The following is a 25,733-nucleotide window of genomic DNA, read 5'->3' as shown; positions in this document are numbered from 1 at the left end:
CCTTCATCGATCCTAGAGCCAACTGCAATAGCCAGTGATCTTGGGGAAACATTTTCCAGCATCTCTGTGACATCTTATTACCCACAGGTTTTGAAACAGAAAATTTAAAAACAGGCATTCAATTTCTCACCAAAGGGCCTCTATCCCTACAATGGACTGTTCACTGTGCTGGAGTTAAAAAGAGCTTTATCCCTCTCTAAGTGATGTTGGACCAGATGGCATCCATTATGAAATGATTTAATGACCTTTCTCAAAAATCTGTGGATCACCTATTCTTTCTATATAACAGAATCTTTATTGATGAGCAGTTTCCGGATGCCTGGCGGAAGGCAACAGTTCTTGCATTTATGAAGCCAGGAAAGGATCCTAAACTTGCTACCAACTAACTACCTATCGCTCTGACTAGCTGTTTGTGAAAAATCTTGAAGAGAATGGTTAGTGCCCATCTTATATGGTATTTACAATCAAATGACCTTCTCTCTAATGTGCAGTGTTGACTTCTGAAAAAATAAGTCTACTCTTGGCCATTTAATTAGACTGGAAACATCCATCCAGGATGCTTTCCATCTGGTGTCTATATTCTTTGACATGGAGAAAGCATAACACAACTTGGTGATTTGGCATCTTAAAAGACTTGCATAATCTCGATCTTAGAGGGCATTTACCTGTTTTTATTAAAAAAATCTTTAGCTAATCGGTCTTTCCAAATCCGTGTGGGATCCTCACTCTCTTGTCCATTTTGCCAAGAGGAGGGAGATCAGTATTAAGTGTCACGCTTTTTGCCATTAAAGTAAATGCCATCACAGAACAACTTCCTCTGACTGTAAACAGAACCCTCTATGTTGATGACTTTAGCATATTCTCTCAGTCATACAACATAAGGGTTATTGAAAGACAATTGCGACAAGCTATTGATTGCCTTAATTCCTGGGCACATGCTAATGGCTTCAGGTTCATGTCACAGAAGATCATTTACATATATTTTTGCCATAAGCATAATCTTCATCCTAAACCTGAATTGAGGCTTGGACATAATGTCATCCCAGTAGCGATATAAGCAAAATTCTTGGGACTCATATTTGATAAAAAGTTGACATTTCTAGCACACAACTGTCAACTATGTACAGAGTGCACAAGAAGCTTGAACATTCTCTGTGCTCTCTCTTCTATATCTTGGGGTGTGGACCGATGCACTTTACTACACATCTATCATGCACTTATGCAATCTAAACTTGATTACGACGTATATGCATCAGCCAGAAGCAGTACTTTGATGGCTGGACCCTATCCATCATCAGACTACACATATTGCTACTGGAGCATATCGAACATCTCCTGTCCAGAGGCTATACGTGGAAGCAAATGAACCACCACTATCACTTCAATGTAAGCAGTTTTCTCTGAAGTTTACTTTAAAATTGAAATCCCCGCCAGACCATCCTACGTGGATGACCATTTTTGAGCCACATTGGGAAAATTTGTACAACACCTGTCAGACTGTCAATCGTCCTTTCGGTATTCGTGTCCAAGAGCTACTGAGCAAGCTTAACATCTCGGTAGACAAGGTTGCCCAATCACCAAAGCAAACCATTCCACCCTGGCATACTCATTTTCTATCATGCAACTTTTCGTTTAAGAACTGGGTAAAGGCTGATGCTCCATCTATTTGCCTGCAGCTCTGTTCAGCACACTGAGCCAAGCATTCTGACTTCTTGCCAGTTTTTATTGATGGGTCAAAGTTAGAATCATATGATATGCTGCTGTGTTTTCAGTAACTACTATATCAGAGCTGATTCTTCCTGAATCTAGCTTATACACTGCATTAGAGCTAGCTTTGGATCACATTAATATTTGCCAATACTAGCATTTTATGATATATTCCAATTCCTTTAGTGTATTACAGGCTTTATTCACTTTGAAATACAGTTCTCATCCTGTCCTTTCTAGGATCCAGCAAAAGATACTCTCTCTATGGCATAAATTCGATATCCGCTTCTGCTGGATTCCTAGCCACGTTGGGATTAGTGGAAATGATTCGGCTAATGCTGCAGCGAAATCAGCAACTTCCACTAACAATCATTGCCTGTCAGTCTCCTGTACCGACTATAGGCAAATAATACACCACACTCTACAATAATACAATACACCCCCAATGGCAGGATTCGTGGACAGATAGAGTTACAAATAAATTACCTCAGATAAAGCCTATAGTTGAACTGTGGCAGTCTAGTCCGCTCAGGTATCGTAAAGAGGAAATTGTTCTTGCTTGACTCTGCATAGGACACAGACGTTTGACACATTATTTTTTGCTGAGGGCCAGTGACATTCCAGTGTGCAAGTCCTGTCACCATTTTATCTATTAGACACATTTTAATTGATTGTCCAGATTTTAGTGACACTTTTTTTTTACCACTTTCAACCATCTGACTGAGCCTTGTACACTGTCAGATTTTATCCGACAATGACAATGTGTTAGCTGTTTTTAAATTTTTACACCTTGTTATCATCAATTTTTATTTTACAAGTATCTATTCTCACTATTGTCCCCCCCACCCTTTTGCAGGGGTGTATAGCATTGCTATGAGGCAAGAGTCTTCTCATTATGACAACACCACTGAACTGAACACTTGGCACTTTCCATTCAATAATTTCTTGGAAAGCATCCATCACTGTGGCCTCCCATCCACCATACTCATCATATTTAGTTCCCTTGGATCCTCCTCCTTAAGATTAAAGCCTTCCCTTGAAAGGTCTCAGATTTATTTATTATTTTTTTTATTTATTTATTTTACTTTATTTTTTTTTTTTGGCTGATGCTGCATAAACTTGCTTTCTTGCATCAAATGCCTCTACTAATGCTAATGCCAAAATTTGCAACAGTTGTGGTTATTATTCAGAACATAACACAGGAACTATTAGTAATTCCAAAAGAAGCCTGCGGGAAATTGAGAAGTACAGACAGAGACTATGTCAAAGGAAATTCAGCTGAGTGGACAGTGTGCATCATTTCTCAAATATTAGTTCAGTCCCTGAACTTTTTGAGCGCATCTCATATATTCAACAGTTAGATGAGCACCCTAGTTTCTACAAGACCAACTTAACATGCTCTAAAATCTGAATAACTGTTCTGCTCTCAGGTTCGGATATCTTTTCTATCACTTTGTCAGAGCAAGGACCATTAAATTCATTGCTGTAAAGTGCCCTGAGTGTGTTTACTTATAATAATCACAACTTGAAATTGTAACTCAGCATGATAAAACAATTTGAATTTGGAATCAGTACAGTCAGTCCTCGTATAGCACAATAGTTGTGTTCCTAGAAACCCTCATGCAATGCAAAATCGTGCAATATAAACAACAGACCCTATGGGAAAAATAGGATTAGGTGCCAACCACCCAAGATTGAACACACATTTGTAACCAAAACATTACCAAACACAATAAATAATCGTAATAAAATACTTACGTATTTTATTATGACTATTATGTAATAAAATATTGCTAATGCTTTTCCTTCTGTCGTAAGCAAACTTGTTTTTTGTTTGATTTTCTATCCAAACAAATGACAGCTGTTCCATCTCTTCCAATTCTTTGTGTCTTAATCTAATGGATTTTAATTACACTTGTTCCTGCTATGAAAGTTGTTTTTATTTTCTCTGCATTCTTTGTAATTCTCGGTGTTGCCTCATTTAGGCCTGTAGCACGTGCAACATCACATGGTCTTTCATTTCGCTCAAAGCATTTCACAATTTCATATTTTTTCTCAATCGACAGAGGCAGACTGGCCATATGCCTTACCGGGGGAACCCTGGTGGTTCGGAGGCCGGTGTGATTTTGGCCATAAACCATAGTATGAGGCCACTATAAATTTTCCCAGGTAAGAATTTTTGACCCAGTCTGCCTCTGTTTATCGATATTGCTTTTCTTTTTCTCTCTGAATCTGCAGTGTCTTCACCAGGATGCTTCCTTTTCACACCTTTTAAGTATTTTACTGATTTTTAGGGAATAAAGCCCAATTACAAAACGAGGAGGCACGCCGCTTGATACACATAAACAAAGCTGTGCATGTGTAGCAACTGAATAAACAACACTGTAAAGGCAGAGATACACTATTAACACCTCACATTTTACTAAAAGCACATTTCTAGGTGTTACTACCATAAAAAAATAAAAACAATTTCCAGTTGTATTTCTGCTAGTGGAATCTGTTATAAACTGGTAGTAAACTCTATCTAATTGCATTTGCAATTATACCAATAGCTGGAATTGTGTTGGTTTATGGTGAAATGTGTTTCCCCTTCACTGATATAAAAAACATAAATACATTTTCAGAATCTTCTCTTCATTCCTATCGTGTTGAGTTCGGTTGGGATGATTCTGTGTTCGACTGCCATTTCTTGTAAACACAAAGGCGAATCGTGCATAAGCAAATTTGTGTAATATAAGATATTGTTCTCCTATTTATAAATCGTGTATGATCGAATTCGTGTAATGTAAACACGTGTTATACGAGGACTGACTGTACCCTATTAGGTTCATAGACAGTATGGTGCAGCAACAACACTGTAACTTCACTTATTGCTGATGCTATCAAAGCAGCATTAGGTGAGTCAGAAAACTGCTAGCTTGGGGTGATTCACAGAATATTCTTTACCTGTGTAAACTCTAGAAGGAAGGGGGATGAATAAGATTGGTCCACTGGATATCGATGGTTCAGCTGTTGATGATCCTACTCAGGTGGACAACAAACTAAATGAGTATTTCGCATCTACATTCACACATGAGGAGTTATTCAGGGAGATGAATGCCAGAAGTGAATTAACTCTGGCAGTGAGCTAGATGATTTTGTAATAACTGAAAGGAAAGTGGAGGAGAAATTGTTGAAGTTAAACATAAGAAAGACACCTGGGGTGGATGGGATCAATCTAGTTATATTAAAGGAGGCAGCAAAGGAAGTAAGCAAAACCTTAGCCATAATTATAAGAACTTCCTTGGACTCGGGCTAGGTACCCATGGACTGGAAATGTGCAAATGTCACCCCAATTCACAAAGGAGGATCAAAGGGCGACACAAGTAATTATAGACCAATTAGTTTAACTTCTGTTCCAGGGAAATTAATGGAGGCACTGGTTAAAGAAGCATTGCAGAATCATCTAGACAAGACTTCAGTTATAGCTTGGACACAGCATGGTTTTATTAAGGGGAAGTCTTGTCTGACCAGTTTGATTGGATACTATGATATGGTCACAAAGCAACTGAATGCAGGGAATAACTTTGATATGATATATTTGGATCTTAGAAAGGCTTTTGATGCTGTGTTGCACATGGAAGACTGCTGCACAAATTGGAGGCAAATTGCTGCTATGGATAAAGGGATGGTTGAGTGCGAGAAGACAGAGAGGATAATCAATGGACACTGCTCTTCGTGGACTAATGTTATTAGTGGAGTCCCTCGGGGTTCAGTGTTGGGTCCATTCTGTATTTATTTTTTTTGTTGTTTTCTGTATTTATAAATGATGGTATATCCGGCTTAATGTCTGAGTTTGCAGACGATACGAAGGTTGGCAGGGTTGTTAATGAGAGTACACTGCTGCACCAGGATCTATAAAAGTTGAGCAGTTGGGCTGAGAGGAGGCAAATGAAGTTTAACATTGACAAATGTAAAGTACTACATTAGCATTAGTAGAGGCATTTGATGCAAGAAATCAGGCTTAAACAGCATCAGCCAAAAAAAAAACCACTTCCACTTCACCCTTCTGTTCATTCAAAATACCTGTCCAGCTGAGCCTTAAACTAGGCTATCAACCTCCAGGACAAGGGATGAAAGTCTGTTCCACCAACCAACCACCTGCTGGCTAAAGGCAAATTTCCGCACATCTATCCTACATCTGTCTTTCCTCAATTTGAATTTATGCTCTCTCAGGTGATTATTCTCAGCATGAGAAAGAATCCCATCAGAACTGAGCATACTTAAACCATTCAAGGCTTTATACACGTCCACCAGATCACCTCGCTGGTGCCTAGTCTCCAGACACTGTAATTTGCAAAACTTAATCCTTTCTTCGTAAGAGCACCCCTTTGTTCCATTCACTAATCTTGTTGCCCTTCTCTGTACTCGTTCCTGCAGTTCTACATCCTTCTTGAAATGAGGCCTCCAGACCTGTATACAGTACTCTAGGTGTGGCCTGACCATTGCCTTATACAAGGGAATAATCACCTCCTTATCCCTGCTAGAAAAATTCCTATATATCATTCACAATACACAATGAGCTGCTCTTGCAGCCTGTCTGCACTGCTCAGAGAACTTCATATCTGCCTGCACAACCACCCCCAGGTCCCTTTCATTCTCTACCACTGTCAGTGTAGTACCACAGAGTTGATACATTTCTCTGGGGCTGCTGTTTCCCATGTGTAGTACTTTACATTTGTCAATGTTAAACTTCATTTGCCACCTCTCAGCCCATCTGCTCAACCTTTCCAGATCCTGTTGCAGCATAGTGTCAGTACTGTCCTTGACAACCCTGCATATGGGAAGCAGTAAACCTCAGAGTAACATATCAACTCTGTGGTACTACACTGACAGTGGTAGAGAATGAAAAGGACCTGGGGGTAATTGTGCTGGCAGATATGAAGTTTTCTGAGCAGTGCAGATGGTCTGCAAGAGTAGCTCGTGGTGTCTTGTCAATGATATACACGAATTTTTCTAACAGAGATAAGGAGGTGATTATCCCCTTGTGTAAGGCAATGGTCAGGCCACACCTTGAGTACTGTATACAGGTCTGGAGGCCTCATTTTAAGAAGGATGTAGAGCTGTTGGAAAGGGCAACAATATTAGTGAATGGAACAAAGGGTTGCTCTTACGAAGGAAGGCTTAAGTTTTACAGATTACAGTGTTTGGAGACAAGGCACCTGCGAGGTGATCTGATTGAGGTGTTATAAAGCCTTAATGGTTTGATTATGCTCAATGCTGATGGGATTCTTACTCTTGCTCAGAATAATCATCTGAGAGGGCATAAATTCAAATTGAGGAAAGACAGTTGTAGGATAGATGTGCAGAAGTTTGCCTTTAGCCATCTGGTAGTTGATTGGTGGAACGGACTTCCATCCTTTGTTGTGGAAGTTGGTAGCCTAAATAAATTTAAGGCTGAGCTAGACAGGTATTTGGAACTAATGGAGGGGTGAAATCGGAGTGTGTTTTTTTTTGGCTGAAGCTGCATAAGCTTGCTTCCTTGCAACGTATGCCTCTACTAATGCTAATGCTAATAACAGATTAACAGTAGCTGGTGAAAGTGATTCTTGAACTGCTTCTCTTGGAATGAGCAGCAGCAGCAGGGAAATCAGGGGAGAGATTTTTATCAAAAACAACTCCAAGGTCTTTGTGAGCATAAACATTTGGGACTGGGACATCTGCAATTTTTATTTCTATGTAGTTGGTTTGTTTCAGAAGGGAATAAGTAATTTGAGCAGATTTTCTTGCATTTATAGTCAGATTGAGATCTTTCATGTACTTGATGATTTCACAAATCTGTGAATTCACATTATTTATAACTTTACGAATATCATCACTGGCTTTGGAGATTATAAATAACTTTAAATCATCGGCATATGCAGTAGATTTGGATTTTCTTGTAGAAGTGGTTGAAGAGATGCTGAAAGTATAGTACTGGAGAGAACGGCTCCTTGAGGAATGCCTGTTGAGGTTGTGACAAGAATATTGTCAGTACTAGTGGGGAAGAGGAGAAGTCTGCGATTTAGGCTCTATTGAAGATAGGAAATAATCATTGTCTACGAGAAAATGATTTTTAGTATTTCAAAAGCTTTTTTTTGAGATCTATGTTGTCGAAAGCACCTTTGATGTCAAAATAAAATACATCGCATTGTGCCTTATCTTGAAATGCAGTTTGGATGCGTACAATGGTGTCAGCTACGCTTGTTGTTGTGGAACGCCCTCTAGGACCAAAAATGCATATTGACAGGTGCATTAGCGAAGATTGCATGTTGAAGATATGGTAGCATGATTTTTTCAATAATTTTAGTAATTAGTGACAAAACAGCAATTGGTCAATGGCCGGGATGGTTATTTCTGCAAGCTTTTTTAGGAATCAGCGTAATCCTGAAAGTTCTCCACTGTCTTGGAAGGAATGGCTGGGAGATGCACCTGGAAATGATATGCACTAACGAATCAGTGATGTATATGCTGGACAATTTAATAATAAAACCAGGGATGCCATCAGGACCTTCACTACTATCAGGGCGTATTTGGTTAACTGCACACTGAACTGTATTCTTGTTCACAAGTTGGTTAATTAGCAGGGCTTGACCCAGAGACACATCATGTTGCATGTTGTCTGCTTGTTCATAAGAATTAAATGCTATAAATCTGTTTTGTATACCTTCATAAAATGTCAGAATTGCTTGTTTCCATATTGCATCTTATCCATTATAAAACTAGATCGTGCTGTAAGGTAGCTGTTGTTTTTGTAGAAAGTGCTCTTTTATTGTGCTTTAGTGTGGACATAACGTAATTTTTGTATGACTGAATTTTTTTGAGTTGAAACAATGCTCTGCTCTTTTTATATTTTATGTGTGCTAATGAAGTGCTGTATTTCTTCCACTGTCTGTGGTATTTTTGCTTACTTTTAAAGTATGGTTTCAGATGGGATTAGAACCAAGGTTTGGAGTGAGAAGATATTCTAACAAGTTCGGATGCTGACTTTTTTTCAGTTGATTCAGCCATTTTATGAGAAAGGTGGCATCCTGAATAGGAATATTTTTAAGAGAATCCCATGGATAGTATTTTAAGAGCTGCAAAAACTTTTCTTTCTGAAGGAATTTGATTGATGATATTCTTTTATTGATTTCCAGAGGGGAGGGGAGGGGGGCATGGATTCCTGCAGCAAATCGTTGCTTGCAGTTCTGTACTTTTTTGGTCAGATTTAAACGTAATGTTCCTGCTAAGTTTCTCATGCAGTGAAAAGTTAGAGTATACAAGATCAGGCGCTTGATTACCTCTTGTAACAGGGACGTTGATTTTTTTTTTAGCTCCTAGAACAAAAAATGAGTCGGACAGCAGCTTCATTTGTAAATTATATTTGGGCAGGGGAAGGTTAAAGTCGCCCATTATAATGATGTTAGTTTGAGAGTTTGAGGCTTAACAGTAGTGATATTCTGCTTGGACCTACTGATGACTTCGTTAATGATGTCATCAGGCAGAATATAAATATCATAAATTTGAAGCAGAGAATCCTTAACTTGGATTGGTAGGGAAATTCCTTCAAAGTTGAAGGTATTAGAGTTATGTGTTCAAAACTTTAATATTGGATTTTAAAATTATTGCTCTTCCACCACCTCTGCGATTAATTCTTGGTGTCGTGTATGGCATGTAGCTGAGATTCTTCCGCAGTAGGAAAACATCTTGTAAAGATTCCTGCATCCACATTTCAACTAAACATATGATGTCATGCAATTCTTCAACCATTACTGAAATAAGCATGAACAGTTTATTTTTTATGCTCCTTACATTTTGAAGAAAAATGCTGAGAGGGACATATGTGTTAGAAGGATGTTTGCAAACAGATATATTATGTGGCAGTTTAAATGATGGATTAGGATGAGAATCAGGAATATTCTCTAGCTATGCAGAGAGTTCGGCAGATTGAGAATTAGTTGGTAACTTTTCACTAGAGTTGTTGACTGATCAATAGCTCCATAAAATGGCATGACGAGTAGACCATTTGGCCAGATATCAGGATTTAGATATTGTCATAGGTCATAATTCTTTAGCTCAATTCTAAATGATGAATATGTGGGGTGTTTGGTTTTTATTTCGAAAGCTCTACCTGGAATTTCTAGCTCTAATAGTGGCTGGTCCATCTGCTGGGAGGTAGTATTGGGGTCTAGCCTGCTAACAAAAATGTTACTACTTCTAAGCGTCGAACTAGTTCTGTTTCTAATTTTAATGCAAGACTGCATATTTCTTGTTCCTATTATGCTTGCATATCTGTTGTTTCTGCAGGGAGTTTGTAGCCAAACTATTATGGGAAGGCACTTCAGGATAATGCTCAGAGCAATCATTTTGACAGTGTGCATACAAATTGCTTGGTTTCTGTTGATTACTAATAGTGGTGGATATCGGTTGTCTGCCTGTGTCAACATGTTGCGAGGAAGCACAATTGTATTCTCGGAGAGAAAGAGAGCTGTTTTTTCTGGAATAAATTCTTCAGCATCAGGACTAGGACTGGAATTGCAGAAGCCTGATGAACAGAAGGGTGAGGCGCCGGAGGACTTCCGACCGTAACCTTTAGTTCGAGAAGCAAGTGGTAGAATTTACATTGCTGATCTTCTATTCGAAAAAGATTATGTTTAATATCTTCATTTTCTTTCTTTCTTTAATCTATACAATACACCCTTCACAGCAACAATGCCAGGGGTTTTACATTGGTAAAAATCTCTAAATTGCTTCCTCAGCATTTGTTCCAAGGAAGCAAATGAGCAGTCATTGTCTGGTGCTGTTGAAGGCGGGGGGGGGGGGAGACGGATAGGAAGAGTCATCCATTTCGGCAGAGGCATCTTTAGTTGACTTCCTTGTATGGTTTGAGGGCTTAGGAGATTGTAGTGTATTGACGGGGCGGAAATGAAGGATGGTCAGGGTTGCGAAGGAGATAGGCATCTGTTGGGGTATCCTGGCATTTCAGCTGATGCTGACTAGGAGACTAAATTTGCACTTCCCTTGTTAGCACTTTTGCATGAAGGGTATCTGAAATTATTTTTTAAATTACTGGATTTAGAAGTTCTTTATTAATGAACACGCATCACAAAAACCATACTGCAAATTCCCTTGCAAGATAACCCAATTCCGTACTGTTTTTTGAAATACATTACATGAAACCGCTTCCTTAGGTGGCATGTTGACGAGTTGAGAATGGCTTTAAATATCAGCAAACAGAATGTAACAAATAAGCAGGTGAGCCGTTATTGACACAGCAGAGAATCGAGGAAGAGTTAAGTCTGAAGAAATAAGACAGATCGGACATGGGAGTGGCTAACTGCGAAATTGCTAGAGGGCTGCAGGACTTTACCAAAGCAGGAACACTGCCAAGGTTACGAACAGCTTTGTGTCAGGTAAGCACTTCAGGTCGAAAGTCAATAACGTTGCCCACTAAAAATTTAAAAAGCTTAAATAAATAGTACTTATCTTGATGAAGACTTCATAAAAACCATCTAAGTTGCTTGATAGTCATCTAAGGAACATGTCAAGTACACAGATTTTATAAAGATGCCCTTTAAAACTACTTAAAATCACTATAAAGCAGCAGCTGAATCACATACGTCTAATACCTAGGCCACCTGGTGGAATGGGCTGTGTTAGGATAACTAAGAGTAAGAACAGGTGCATGTATACTTGCTGAGTAAATAAATTTGATGAATTTGAAGTGCTGTTCAAGATATCAAAGATATCTTGACCAGCTATTGTTGTGATATTAGAGATGTGGTGTCACACAGATAAAAGGAATACAGAATTGGAATTTGGGGAGTACAATGTATACAAAAAAGATAGACAGGATAGGAAGGGAGGAGGGGATTATGCTGTTAGTTAAGAAACACATAAAATCTAAGGAACTGCATCCACTTGACATGAGTGGGCAGTGCAATGTTGAGTCAGTTTGGTATGACACTGGGAAAGCAAAATTGAGAGTAGCAGTGTGTTATAGGCCTAATGACTCTGATGAGTACAATGAACAACTATACAAAGAAATAGTAATCAGAAAATCAGAATCAGAATGCCTTATAATGAGGAAATCATTATAAGGAAATCAGAATGCCTTATAATGAGGGATATTACCTTCCCAGATATTGACTGGAACTTGAAGGATATTGAAGTAATACCACTCAAGAAATACTGTTCACGGTTTAGCCCTAAATGTATGTCAGGTGAACTAATGAGATTTGTGCCAGAGAAGAAAATTGCATGGAATGCATATAAATTATCAGTTGACACAGAAGCGTATGGTAGATATAAGCTAGTCTGTAATCAAGTCACAAAGGAGGTTAAGGAAGCAAAGGCAAATTAAGAGAAATCTTTGGCAAAGGATGCAAAGAAAAACAGCAAAAACTTCTTTACTTATGTAAATTTTAGAACGAATGGAATGAACCTGATTGGTCCACTTGATATCAGTGTTTTGAATGTTGATGATCCTGATCAGGTAGCTGACAAACTCTGAATGGGTATTCTGCATATGCATTCACGCATGAGGAATTCTGTAGGAAAGTGGAGGCCAGAATTTTGTCATACTCTAACTGGGACCTAAATGATTTTGTAATAACTGAGAGCAAAGTAGAGGACAAATTGTTGAGGTTAAATATAAGAAAGGCACCTGGGATGGACAGGACCTATCCAGTTATATTTAAGGAGGCCACAAATGAAGTGAGCAAACCCTTAGCCATAATTAGGAGAGCGTCATTGTATTCAGGTGAAGTCCCCGTGGAAACTGAAGATGTAGAAATGTATTCCCAATTCACAAAGCAGTGATACGAGTAATTACAGACCTGTTAGTTTAACTTCTGTTGTATGGAAAATAATATAGTCACTAGTTAAAGAAACATTGCAGGATCATCTAGACAAGACTGCAGTTATAGTTCAGACACAGTATGGGTTTGTTAAAGGGAAAAGTCTTGTCTGACCAATTTGATTATACAGGGTGTCTAAAAAATATTGGTACAAATGTTTAGGGGAGGTAGGTAACATCTAAAGGAATGTGAATCGCATAGGAACCCATAACCGGAAACGTCACGGGAAAGTAGTAGCAGAGGCAAAACAAGCAGAAATGATACAAGACAGTAATTAGTGGCAAGCATTTATTTGACATAATATTAACAATGGAGTACAAGATGGATGCATTTCACGATGTTCCAACAGATGCTCAAAGGTTCCACCATGAGACACGATGCATGTGTGACACCGACGCAGCATGGATTGGCAGACACGGTCAAACACACCTGGAGTTTCTTTGACAGTAGCAGCAGCGCAGACAAGTCTCGCCATGAGATCCATTTCCATTTCCACAGGCGATTCATACATGATAGATTTGAGGGCCCCCACGGGGGGCCCCCAATGGGTCCACCACGGCCAATCCATCGACGCCCAAAACGCCTGTTCAAATGGTCACGAACACACCTTCCATAATGAGCAGATGCCCCGTCATGTTGAAACCAAATGTTGCATCTCACATTTGCTGGAACATCGTCAAGTTACCCTGGTAGAACTTGTTCAAGAAAGATCCAATATTTAACAGAGTTCATGCACGATGGTAACAGGTATGGGCCTACTAAGCAGTCACTGATACCTGCCCACACATTTATTGCGAAGCGATATTGTGCCACATGGGGGTGCACACCGTGTGGGTTGTTGTGAGCCCACACATGAGCATTGTGCTGATTGAATAAGCCTTCCCGAGTGAAATTAGCCTCATCCGTGAACAAAGCATAGGCTGGAAAATTCAAGTTTTAAACACTTTCTTGGAGAAACCACTGCGCAAAAGCCACACGTGCAGGATGATCTTGGGGGAGCAGTAACTGAACTCTTCGGAGATGAAAGGGGTGTAAGGAATCGTCGTGCCAGACATGATGTACACTGCAACGAGACACTCCTAAGGCAGAGGCAACGGCATGTGTGCTGGTAGTAGGATTAATCTGGACAGCATTCAACACACTTTCTTCCATGATGGGAGTTTGCTTTGAATGTGGTCTGCCTGCACTACTCCTGTTACCTCTACCTCCACCAACTCCAGTCCCCTCCATTTGTTGTATCTCCTCAAGGAAGTTGGCATGACCCATAATCGCACAAATTTTGATACACACGTGCAAACAAATGGTGGTCCGGTACATGTCTGTCTGAGAAGCGTTCTCCATAAATTCGTTGAGCGGCTCGTCCATTGCCCTCTGCTAATCCATACACTAGGTGCATGTCTGCCAGCTCACAGTTCGTATATCGATGCATGCTCTTCGTGCAGCGACTACCACGTCGTCTACCGACTTGCAGTGACGTTTCCGGTTATGGGTTCCTATGCGATTCACATTCCTTTAGATGTTACCTACCTCCCGTAAACGTTTGTACCAATATGTTTGAAACATCCTGTATACTATGATGTGGTCACAAAGGAACTGGGTGCAAAAAATAATTTTGAAATCATATACTTGATTTTTCTGGCCTGCACATTCTGCAATGTGCAAATCAATCCCTGAGCACCCACTTGCAAAGATGTAATATGCAATGGAATAATGTGGTCGAATCATTGATGTCCTAAATCAAAACAATACCACTAACAAGAAAAATCTTATACATCTTCTTGAACCACCACCTCCACCCCAAACAAATAGCTGTTGCCAAGTTTAGACTGTAGTTGTGGAAAATATTATGTAGGACAAAATCTTTGAAAATTAATATTTTCAAGAGTGTGTGTTTGTTGAACACGTGTGAGCTTGGCATAGTAAGTAACCTGCTGGGGGATGCTGTGGAATGTTCCTTTGTGGAAGGAAGTTTGTAAATTTTTTTTTTACTTTAATGTAAAAAACAAAAAAAAAATCATAAAGAAAAAAGACACGTAAACTTTTTGAGGTAGGCAAAGTGAGTCTTTTTCTGATATAGTAACATCCTCTACTTCTTATTATTTTATTCATCACTGGATTCAGCATCATTGTGTGTTTTTCAAATTTGACTTATTTTCGTTAACAAATTGGCCATCAGGCATCTTGCGCTAGTTTATTGCAAAATAGTAGTGCATGATTAGAGCATTTTTCATTGTCAAGTGTGTTATTTTATCAGATTGCGTGGTACGAAGCTAATTAAGTGTAACGTTAGACAAATAAAAGAAGACATGTTTACAAAATTTTCCACATAATGTAAAATCTAGAAAAGGTAGGACATTTGCCTTGTGTACCGTAGATCTGATATTTAAATTTCAAGCAGTGGAAAATGCAACTTAATCGGAATTTGCAAACAAATAAGCATAATGACAACATAGGGGCACAGAAATAAATGCATAAATGGATGTTACATTTCTTGCTAATAACGATGCCATAGGTGACAAATGTTTATTTGCATGTTTTTTCGTAGAACATAATCTTTCTTTTGAGGTGTGCTAATCATGCTGGCACATTGTTTAGAAAGGGTTAGCATTAGCATTAGTAGAGGCATTTGATGCAAGAAAGCAAGCTTATGCAGCATCAGCCAAAAAAAAAAAAAAAAAAAACCCACTTCCACTTCACCCCTCTGTTCGTTCAAAATACCTGTCCAGCTGAGCCTTAAACTTATTTAGGCTATCAACCTCCACCGCAAGGGATGGAAGTCTGTTCCACCAACCAACCACCCGCTGGCTAAAGGCAAATTTCCGCACGTCTATCCTACATCTGTCTTTCCTCAATTTGAATTTATGCCCTCTCAGGTGATTTTTCTGAGCTAGAGGAAGAATCCCATCAGCATTGAGCATGCTTAAACCATTCAAGGCTTTATACACCTCTATCAGATCACCTCGCTGGTGCCTAGTCTCCAGACACTATAATTTGCAAAACTTAAGCCTTTCTTCGTAAGAGCACCCCTTTGTTCCATTCACTAATCTTGTTGCCCTTCTCTGTACTCGTTTCAGCAGCTCTACATCCTTCTTGAAATGAGGCCTCCAGACCTGTATACAGTACTCTAGGTGTGGCCTGACCATTGCCTTATACAATGGAATAATCACCTCCTTATCCCTGCTGGAAAAATTCCTGTATATCATTGACAATACTCCATGAGCTACTCTTGCAGCCCGTCTGCACTGCTCAGAGAACTTCATATCTGCCTGCACAACCACCCCCAAGTCCCTTTCATTCTCTACCACTGTCAGTGTAGTACCACAGAGTTGATACGTTGCTCTGGGGTTGCTGTTTCCCATGTGTAGTACTTTACATTTGTCAATATTAAACTTCATTTGCCACCTCTCAGCCCATCTGCTCAACCTTTCCAGATCCTGTTGCAGCAGCATAGTGTCAGTAGTGTCCTTGACAACCCTGCCAACCTTTGTATCGTCTGCAAACTTGGACATTAAGCTTGATATACCATCATCAATATCGTTTATAAATACAGAAAACAATAATGGACCCAACACTGAGCCCTGAGGGACTCCACTAATAACATTAGTCCACGATGAGCAGTGTCCATTGATTACCACTCTCTGTCTTCTCCCCCTCAACCACCCCTTTATCCATAGCAGCAATTTGCCTCCAATGTCACACTGCTCCAATTTGTGTAGCAGTCTTCCATGTGCAACAGTATCAAAAGCCTTTCTAAGATCCAAGTATATAATATCAAAGTTATTCCCTGCATCCAGTTCTTTTGTGACTGCATCATAGTATCCAGTCAAGTTGGTCAGGCAAGACTTCCCCTTAACAAAACCATGCTGTGTCTGAGCTATAACTGAAGTCTTGTCTAAATGATCCTGCAGTGCTTCTTTAACCAGTGCCTCCATTAATTTTCCTGGAACAGAAGTTAAGCTCACAGGTCTATAATTACTTGTGTCAGCCTTTGATCCTCCTAAAAAGGTTTCCCAATAGCAAAAAGTAATAAAATTGTGGAAGAACAAAAACAACAGGCATTCGTAATGAAATTGAAAGGATAGAGAAAGAAGTGGTAGAAATATGAAGATTATGAAAAATGAGCCATTTTTAGATTACTACTAATGGCAGCAAACAAAGTGATTCCAAGCTGTATCCCACTTGGTGACCTTTTATAATAAAAAATAAATAAAACTCTTGGTTTTTTTAAGGAGTCCTTATGTGCTGTACTTCTATTTTTTTTTTTTTTTTTCATTTAATTTAATTTAATTTAATTAGGCAACCATAGAATGGAAGGTGCACTTTCCTTTCTTAAAAATTTTTTTATAGCCCACAACTTAGTTTTAAACCCATAATCCCTGTAAGTTATTAAAATCCTATTACCACTATGTATGTGGTAAAACTCTCCACCAGCTAAGCGGATTACTATGAGGTGAGTGCTGAAAATTAAGCTAAGCTATAGATACGATCTAAAATAAATAAAATTAAAAAACATCAAATCAAAAGCAGCTTGGCCTCATTGCCAGTGTGGCAAGGTGATTCTTACAGAGTATAACATTGAACATCTCCCTAACAACCTGAAAGCATATGGGATTTCTTCAGAAAATTGGCACTTTTTGCTGAAAATATGCCATTTATGGTAAGCCAAAAAACTATAGTAGCAAAGGTATCAAAATAGGGGATTGAACACTTAGTGGTAAATGGTTGTTCTGTCCTGGTGTATGCTGAAAAGGGAGCTGCATGCCTTCCATAAAGGAAATAAATATTTGATGGAAATTTAGTATTATCTAGAGAGAAGTGATAAAAGGAAAGATTTAAACAATTTCAGTTGATGCACACCACTAAAGTAAAACAGATTTTGAAGCGTGTGTGTGTGTGTGTGTGTGTGTGTGTGTGTGTGTGTGTGTGTGTGTGTGTGTGTGTGTGTGTGCGCATTAATTGTCTTTGATTAAATTATGAAAAATATTTAAAATGCAGAATAAATATGCAAAATATTCAGACTAAATTTGGTTAATTATATAATTAGAACAACAGTTTTTAAATTCTTATGTTTACAGAAGTTTTTAGAAGTGGTAAGAAAAGCAATATATGGGAACTTTTCAGTTATTAAATTGAACATGAATCAGTGCCACTCTGTAATGAGTGGCACTGACTCAATCCAGTTCAGGATCTAGATCATGAACTGGATTCATACAGCGTCTTTCTTGAAACAGTCATAATCAGCTGATTTCTGAAAGAAAAGACAATCCAAACAGAAACCTACAAGCAGAGAAATGCTAGGTGAGCTACCTCGAGCCTACAGATACCTAAAATGCCTAATCTCCAGCTTTTTGTAAGGGTCTCACATCTGGTGAGTATGGGCTTGGTACACCCAGGGTCCTGAGCTGGATATCATCATTCTTCTCTTTCTTCGTGATTCCTTTCTACTTCTGACTCTCTCTCTCTCTCTCAGGGTAACTTGAGAATTTTTTTGGCTGGTGCAGCATAAGCCTCAGGCTTCCTTGCAGCATAAGCCTCAGGCTTCCTTGCACCATATGGCTAATAATAAAAAAGTTGGCAGCTATGCATTGGTTCAGATAAAAAAATGAAATAAAATCTTAATTCAACAAAACTTTATGGCATGCGATAAAATTATTACTGTCCTGGGTAAGGTCTGATTTTTACTGTTCTTTATGAGATGGTATAGTAGTGGTTCTTGTTTTTTTTTTTTTTTTTTTTTTCTCCATAATTTATATAATGTAAATTGATAATTTATATAATGATACTATCCAACCAAATTGAATAGAATTAATTTAAACTATCTGTTGAACTTATTATATTCTCTATTTATCATTTCCATTTTATTAGCAAAATGTTTTAAGCTAATTATATTTTACTCAGGATTATATTAAGTCTCTTAATCCAAATGCTCCTGATATCATGGAAAAGAAAACAGTTTCCACATATTCTGGTCATCAGTCCCCAGAGCCAGCACCCGAACAATGTAAGTTTTGTTGTACATGTCTCCAAGCCATTACATAGTTTTAGTTTAAATATATGAATGTTGAAATATAAAGGATTAGATCAAATTTTATTCACTTTTATCAAAAAAAACTGTAATCTGTTTAGAAAAGGCAGTTACCTTCAAACAGTCTTTTTCATTGATATATTCAATGATACTATAGTCTATACTGTTTGCCATACCAATTAAGAGGATGGAGCCAAAAGACCACAATGGTGATTGTTACTTTTATAATGTGAATGTAACTGAATTCTCAGCAAAGAATGAGCAGAAAATTTTTTATCGAAAATATAGATTTGGTGATGAGATCAATCCCTCATGACAGTATGCCAATTCCATGAATATGGACTACATGTTTTTGAAGACATAATGGAATGCGATGTGATTGGCAAGCACCTAACATCAGTTGATCCTGATTATACACCAGATTGAAAAAACATCAAATCTGGAGCTGAGAGTTATTTTAGTAATAAAGAAAGCTTATAAAAAAAAACAAAAAAAAACACTTCCCTTTTCACCTGTCCATCTCCTGCTTAGGATGGACAGGTGACATAGATAATACAGGGGGTGGTCATTTAATTCATGGACTGGTGACAATTAAGATCTTATCTTAATTGTCATCATCTGTGGATTTTTCCTTCTCAAAATACTTTCTTGAACTTTACACCGTCGTACCCATGCATTAAATGCTTCTTGCAAACCAATTTTCAAATGACTGCATAGTGCTTCCGTTGTTAGTCTACAAGCATCGTTGTCTGATACGAAATGCTTGCCTTTCAGAACTTTCTTCAGGCATGGAAGCAGGAAGAAATTACATAGGGCTAAGTGTGGCGAATAAGGAGGATGTGGCAGAACCTTAGCACCTATGGCAGCGATCACTGGCTGCACAATATTAGCCGGGGGGGGGGGGGCAGTCATTGTCTTGATAGAGAAACCACTTCACACCGGAAGAACTTTCCAGTGTGAAGAACTTTCCGACATTTTTCACAAATGGCATGGTGAAGTATGAATCTGAGAACCTCAGCATATGCTTCCTTATTCGTAGTTGTTCCAAGAGGCACAAAATGTGTAACAAGAATGCCTTTTATGTTAAAAAAAACAAGAACCGTTTATTTATCAGCCAAACGAGAAGCTCGAAATTTCTTAGGTCTTGGTGAATCAGAACATTTTCACCTCACTCAACTGTTGTTTTGTCTCTGGATCATAGTAAAAAATCCAAGTTTCATCACAAGTCAGTATTCGGTTTAAGAAGTTTTGACCCTGTGTTTCAAAACGATCAATCATTTCTTTGCACAAGTCTGCTCTTAGCTGGTTTTGTTCTGGAGTCAAATTGTAATCCAGCAGGCACAGATTTGCAACATTTTCAGGTGATTTTTCAAAATATTGTGATCCCTACCATTGAAATGGACATTCTGTCAGCTAATTTGCAAAGTGTAATTTGCCTATCTTCATTCAAGATTTCCTGGGCTTTTACAATTTGCTCAGGGGTTGTTGAAGGGGAAGGCTGACTAGGTCTTGGGTCATCTGCAACAGACTCATGGCCTTCACTGAATTGCTCATGCCATTTAAATGTGGGCTTTCTACCAAGACACTAATTACCGTTTGGTTCAAGCCCGTGACCACCAAATACGGAGGATGCGGAAAGGTCAGGGAATGACCACCGCATATCCCGGAGCAATATGGCCTTAGTTGCTAATGCTCCTAAAAACCAAATAACACAACAACAACTAATTACCGTACCCTTCATTCATCTCTTTAACTCTTTCCGATTCATTTAAGCCCATGTGAAACAATAACAAATCACCTCTCACTGTTCACTCTGTATGTCCAACGTGACACTTGCTTCAAAACAATCGTCAGTGACACACAGCTAAAAAAAACTCTCTTCGCGCAACACTAGCTCAACAAGTACTGGCATGCGCACATGTAGTCTGCTCAGTAGCGATCAGGGAGAGTGCCTCTAGCAGCAGTTATGGAAAGTTTGCATGGTAAACATAAAATCTTCCACCAATCTGCAAATTAAATAATCACCTCTCGTAGTTTGTCTCCTTGAATTCATTTGAACTACTAACCTCTACAATGCTAGGTGGAAGTTTGTTACAACAATCCACTACCTGCTGGTTGAAGGCTATTTCTACACATCTATCCTGCAACAATTCTTCTTCAATTTGAATTTGTCTCCCTGTGTGTAGGCTGAGCAAGAGGAAGGAAGGAAGAATTCCATCAGCATCGGGCTTACTTAAACCATTCAAAGCCTTTGGTTTGCAAACCTCATAGGTGCCTATGAAGTTTGCAAAACTAAAGCCTTTCCTGGTAAGAACACCCTTTTCTTCTTCTTACCAACTTCGTTGCTCTTCTCTCACCTGTTTCATATCCTAAAATGATGTCTGTAGACTGTATGCAGTATTCAAGATGTGGTCTGACCATTACTTTATGCAGTGGAATAATCACCTCCTTATCTCTGCTGACGAAATACCTGTAATATCATTGACAAAATCCCATGAACTGCCCATCTGCACTGTTCAGAGAACTTCATGTCTGACTGCTCAATTACTCGCAGGTTTTTTTCATTCTCCACTACTCTGAGTGTGGTACCACACAGCTGGTATGTTATTCTAGGATTACTACTACCCATATATCTTGCATACCATACCATACCATACCATACCATTTCTTGCATTTGTCAATGTTAAACTTCATTTGCCACTTCTCAGCCCATCTGCTTCATTTTTTTTAGATACTGCAATATCATTCTCTGGTTACTGTCGTTATCTGCCTGGAAACCTTCATTGAATGACTTTGTTAGAGATCTGGCTCTTGCCTCAAAACTAATGCAGAAACACTTGTTTAAGAAGTACAACAATGTATCTCCCTATCAAGGAAAAAATAAACGGGCTTTGCAATGTTCTGTACGGTAAACAGACTGCTTTGCTACTGCCATTATCAGTTAAATGCAGTGCTCCTCAGTAGATACCTCCAGTTACCTTATTGGTGTGTGGGAATGTAAGGAGAATTTACATAATGTTGTTTCCTGTGCCTATGGAACAACCATTCTATCATAGACTTATGTCAGGCATGACTGGCCTAAAAGAACCACCTTTGAGTTGGGAACAGGTAGTGTGCAGTATGTTTCATTATTGTATTCAATGAAGAGTTTTGTGAAAGCAGTGGGTAAGAAGTATTTGAGGGGATATCGTTACTGAAGTGAATTTCCTGAGATCAGTGGTGCTGCAACAGCTAAAAAGGGAATTTTTGACAAGTCTCGAATCAGATAGCTTCTGCAATATGAAAGCTTTGAAAATATATCTCAATATATTAGAGTTAAAAGCATTTGCAAGCTTTCAAATGACTTTGTAAAAACTTTTCTCAATAACCACTTGTATCCTACATAGAAAGATGAATTTGCGAAACTGTTCAATGAACATAAAGAAATGAAACTTATGTCACTGAACTTAATTTCTTACATTTATACTTCTTTTCCAAAATCCTTGGCATACTATTGAGCAGGAGGAACAATTTCATCAAGACTTTAAGTCAATGGAAAATTACTCCCGAGGTTTCTGAAACAAATGTATGTTGGCAGACTACTGTTGGATGTTATGTCACATCATTCTAGACAGTGTACCAAAGGAATCATCTGCACATTTTAAAAATGCACATATCTTTTTTACAATAGGGTACTATATTATTGTAACTATGGGAAAACAGTGGGTAAATTTGGATTTAAACTGTAAAAGTGATAAAAATATAATTGTAACCAGTTTCATGTTTTGTAATGAAATTGTCGTAATTAACTTGTAACAATATCTTCAGTCATATTACAAAAACAATGTTTTAGGGAAAAAAAACAGAATATAGTTGAAATCCACATGCAAAACTGGATTATAAAAGTATTCTTACATCTTTTATGGAGAAAAAAAAAAAAGTTTAATTTTATTGACTGGTGTAATTATGATATCCAACTTGAACTATTTGCATGTGACATTCTAGATGGGTGTTTCCCAAGGGGAATTCCTTGCCTCCCCTACTGCATGTGGCTCTGTGTTACTTGACCAAGAAAAATTTGCATAGTTTAATTCTTGATGTCAGTATCATGATTATATTAATGACAATTAAAATGACTCAGTCAAAATGTTTAGTTTTGCTCAGTGAATTTGAGATGTCATTCAGATTCAACATTAACACGCAATCACATTACATAAATGTGTTGATGTAATGTATTTATGTTTATGACAAACACATTACATCATTTATGACATAAATGATTTGATGTGTTTGTCACGTAAACAGCATTACATAGATTTCAGTTGGCTGCTTCATGTGACATGGAATACTTCAATTAGTATTCCATGAATACACTATCTTTTGCAATTCCACTTTAAAATGTCACATGATATTATTGGCCATTGAACTGGACCACATAACTTAATTCCTTCTTCTAAATCCTTATCCAAGGATTGCCATAGGTTTAGTCCATAGTTTTGAAGTACTCTTTCCAATTGCCAAGTTAATGCAACATCTTTGTATCACGAACTGTTTTATAATCTTTATAATCCGAGTTATATAATCTTGGTAATACAATATCTGCTAACATTTACAGATCTCCATTGGTATTGGTGGTCTGCATCTCTTCTCAATAAACGGGCATGGTGCATGTGTGCTTATACTCTGTCTTGTGATACAAAAGCTACTAAGACTAAATTGTGCTATTTCTGTGGTGGGTTGGAAGACTTACATTAAGATAAAGTTGTGTTATGCATTAAAATCTGTATCTTGTTCAAATAATTCTGTCCGCTTTAAGAACAAAAAGAATTTGGACAGAATTATATTTTCTCCTATGAGATGATTTAATGTTAATAGTTCCTATATAGGAGAAACTGATCTGCAAATTGTGATATGGATATTTATGGTAATGGCTATAGTTTATAAGAATGAGTCTTATGCTAAGTCAGAGTTCCCAAACTTTCTCGGTCAGAGCACCCTTAGTGTCTCAGTAATGTTTTTACGGCACCCCTAGGCCAAAAGAAATACCTAACAGTTATGTTTATTGAGTAGGTAGGTTCTAACAACTTAATAGCCGTTTGAAAAAATAACACCTAAATTGAAAGAAAAAATAATATTTTTATTTCATTCTTAAATAACCACAATTACTTACTAATGGGATGTGTGTGCACCTGTTGGGGACTGCACAATTTCTCAAACCTTAGAATCAGATTGGGCACCACCACCACTCTCATTTCCTATTTCACATTGATTTTCGTGCAGTGCTTGCTTTTTGTCACAGTAACCACTGAAAATCCAGCTTTTCAAAGATACGGTGTTGCTAATGGAATTGGTATTCACCAAGCTTTAGCACTTAGCAGCAAATATTCATCTTTTGTTGATATATATCCAAAACAGTTAGTTCCATGCTGCCAGATTTTGTTTTTAAAGTCTTGTTACAAGACAACTCAGTAAGATTTTCTTCTTTTGCAGAGGTGAATTCAGATGGGGCCTTACCATTGAATGGGTCTTGGATCCAAGCAAACTTCTCCATATCTTCTGAAAAGTATTTTTCAAACCAGTCACTGAACTGTGTTAGGTGCTACTCAAAAATAGATTTAGTTCATGGGTCAAATGAACATCATTGGATGTAACAAACTGCTGCAATAGGGGGGAAACAGTCTTTGCAGCCATCTTCGTTTAATTTTTTTCTCTGTAGTAGTAACTTTTTTTGAAGTCTGAAACCTCTGCAAGTTTCAGAATTTATGTGTTGCTTCCCTGGAACACATACATTCGCACAAGTATGCTCATTTTGACAAAAAATTAGTATCCAAAAAGTTTTTGGCACGCTTGTGTTCTTCTTTGAGAAAAGAGTAGAGTTCCTGTTGTAATTCAAACATACGGGACAGTACATTGCCACGGGAGAGCCATCACGAGCTATAGTAGTACAACAAAGACGTGTTCTCAGATCCCATATCCCCACACAGTTTTTTAAAAACCTTGCCTTCTGTGGCCGGGTTTTTATAAAGTTCACCACTTTCAACACACTTTCTATGACTAGGTTCAGTGGAGGACTCGGTTGCTTTGACACAACGGCTTCCCTGTGGATTATGCAGTTGGTCCACAGTGCATCAACAGCTTTGCTTCATATGAGTGCCTGCAATCCTCCATAACAGCCAGACAAGGAGTGACCACCATCGGTACAGATGCTAACACACTTAGTTCTAAGTTGTCTTCGCACAGAAAAGTGTCAACAATCTCAAACAAGTCTTGTGCCTTTATACCTGCAGTGATACTTTTATAAAAGAGAAGGTTTTGTCACCATCTCCAAACCATGTGTAGCAAATCAAATGAACATCCTTGTTACTGTCCATCGCCTCATCTGGTTGTAACCCAAATTCCCTCCCTTTCATTTTTTTAATTAGCTGATCGTTGAAGTCTTCAGTCATGTGTTGGATTCTGCCACTTATAGTATTGTTGGATAAAGGTACCTTTGAAGGCACCCTTTCCGAAGATTCGCCAACCATATTGTTGACCATATCCACTGCAGTTGGTAAAATCGGTTCTTCTGTGATGGTGTGAGGCTTTTTACACTTCGCAACTCTATATGCGACCTTGTAGGGTGCAAGCAACACATTGCATGGTATTGATGCTTGTTTAAAAAATATACTCTTTTGTTCTTTCAATTCTTTTAACTTTCAGGTAAAATAATCACGGTATTTACTAGCCATGTTAAGATGATTGGTCTCTAAGTGGCATTTTAGTTTACTTGGAAGCATGCCCTCTGGAGCCAAAACTTTCAGACACAATACACACGCTATGTACTCTCCATAATTTACATCTACCAAAGTCTAGATAAGTATCATCAAATTTTCGACATTTCCATTTCGTCACAAATTTGTCACTGGTTTGTCATCCTTTTTTTCACTCCCACACTTCTTATTAATGTTCAAAAATCTTTCCATTTTTATACACAAGGACTGAAAATCAACAAAATAATTCACTGAATTTCGCTAGACCTCACAGACACTTGATCAAAACACCTAGTTATTTCGATTACTGACAGACCAGGAGAGTTGACAGGTATTTATATACAAAATGTAAGAAACAAGAAAGGTTACTGGCATAGCTGAAAGTACAAGTAAACAAAACATGTCTCAAACATT

The 25,733-nt window shown here is 38.2% G+C and overlaps 1 protein-coding gene across 1 annotated transcript in view; it reads left to right on the top strand.

The window, feature by feature from the left end:
• Window positions 1-25,733, top strand: part of LOC150078599 (uncharacterized) — a 452,040-nt gene that overhangs the window by 322,217 nt on the left and 104,090 nt on the right. The window contains exon 8 of the mRNA XM_090384628.1: window positions 18,465-18,567. Coding sequence (XP_090240754.1) covers window positions 18,465-18,567 — 103 coding nt within the window. The remainder of the gene's footprint in view (window positions 1-18,464; window positions 18,568-25,733) is intronic.

The sequence above is a fragment of the Mastigoproctus giganteus genome, chromosome 11 (assembly GCF_048544385.1).
Source record: "Mastigoproctus giganteus isolate SK-2022 chromosome 11, ASM4854438v1, whole genome shotgun sequence".
Classification (NCBI taxonomy): Eukaryota; Metazoa; Arthropoda; class Arachnida; order Uropygi; family Thelyphonidae; genus Mastigoproctus; species Mastigoproctus giganteus.
The sequence above is the reverse complement of the archived record's forward strand: the minus strand, read 5'-3'. Positions and strand labels throughout refer to the sequence as shown.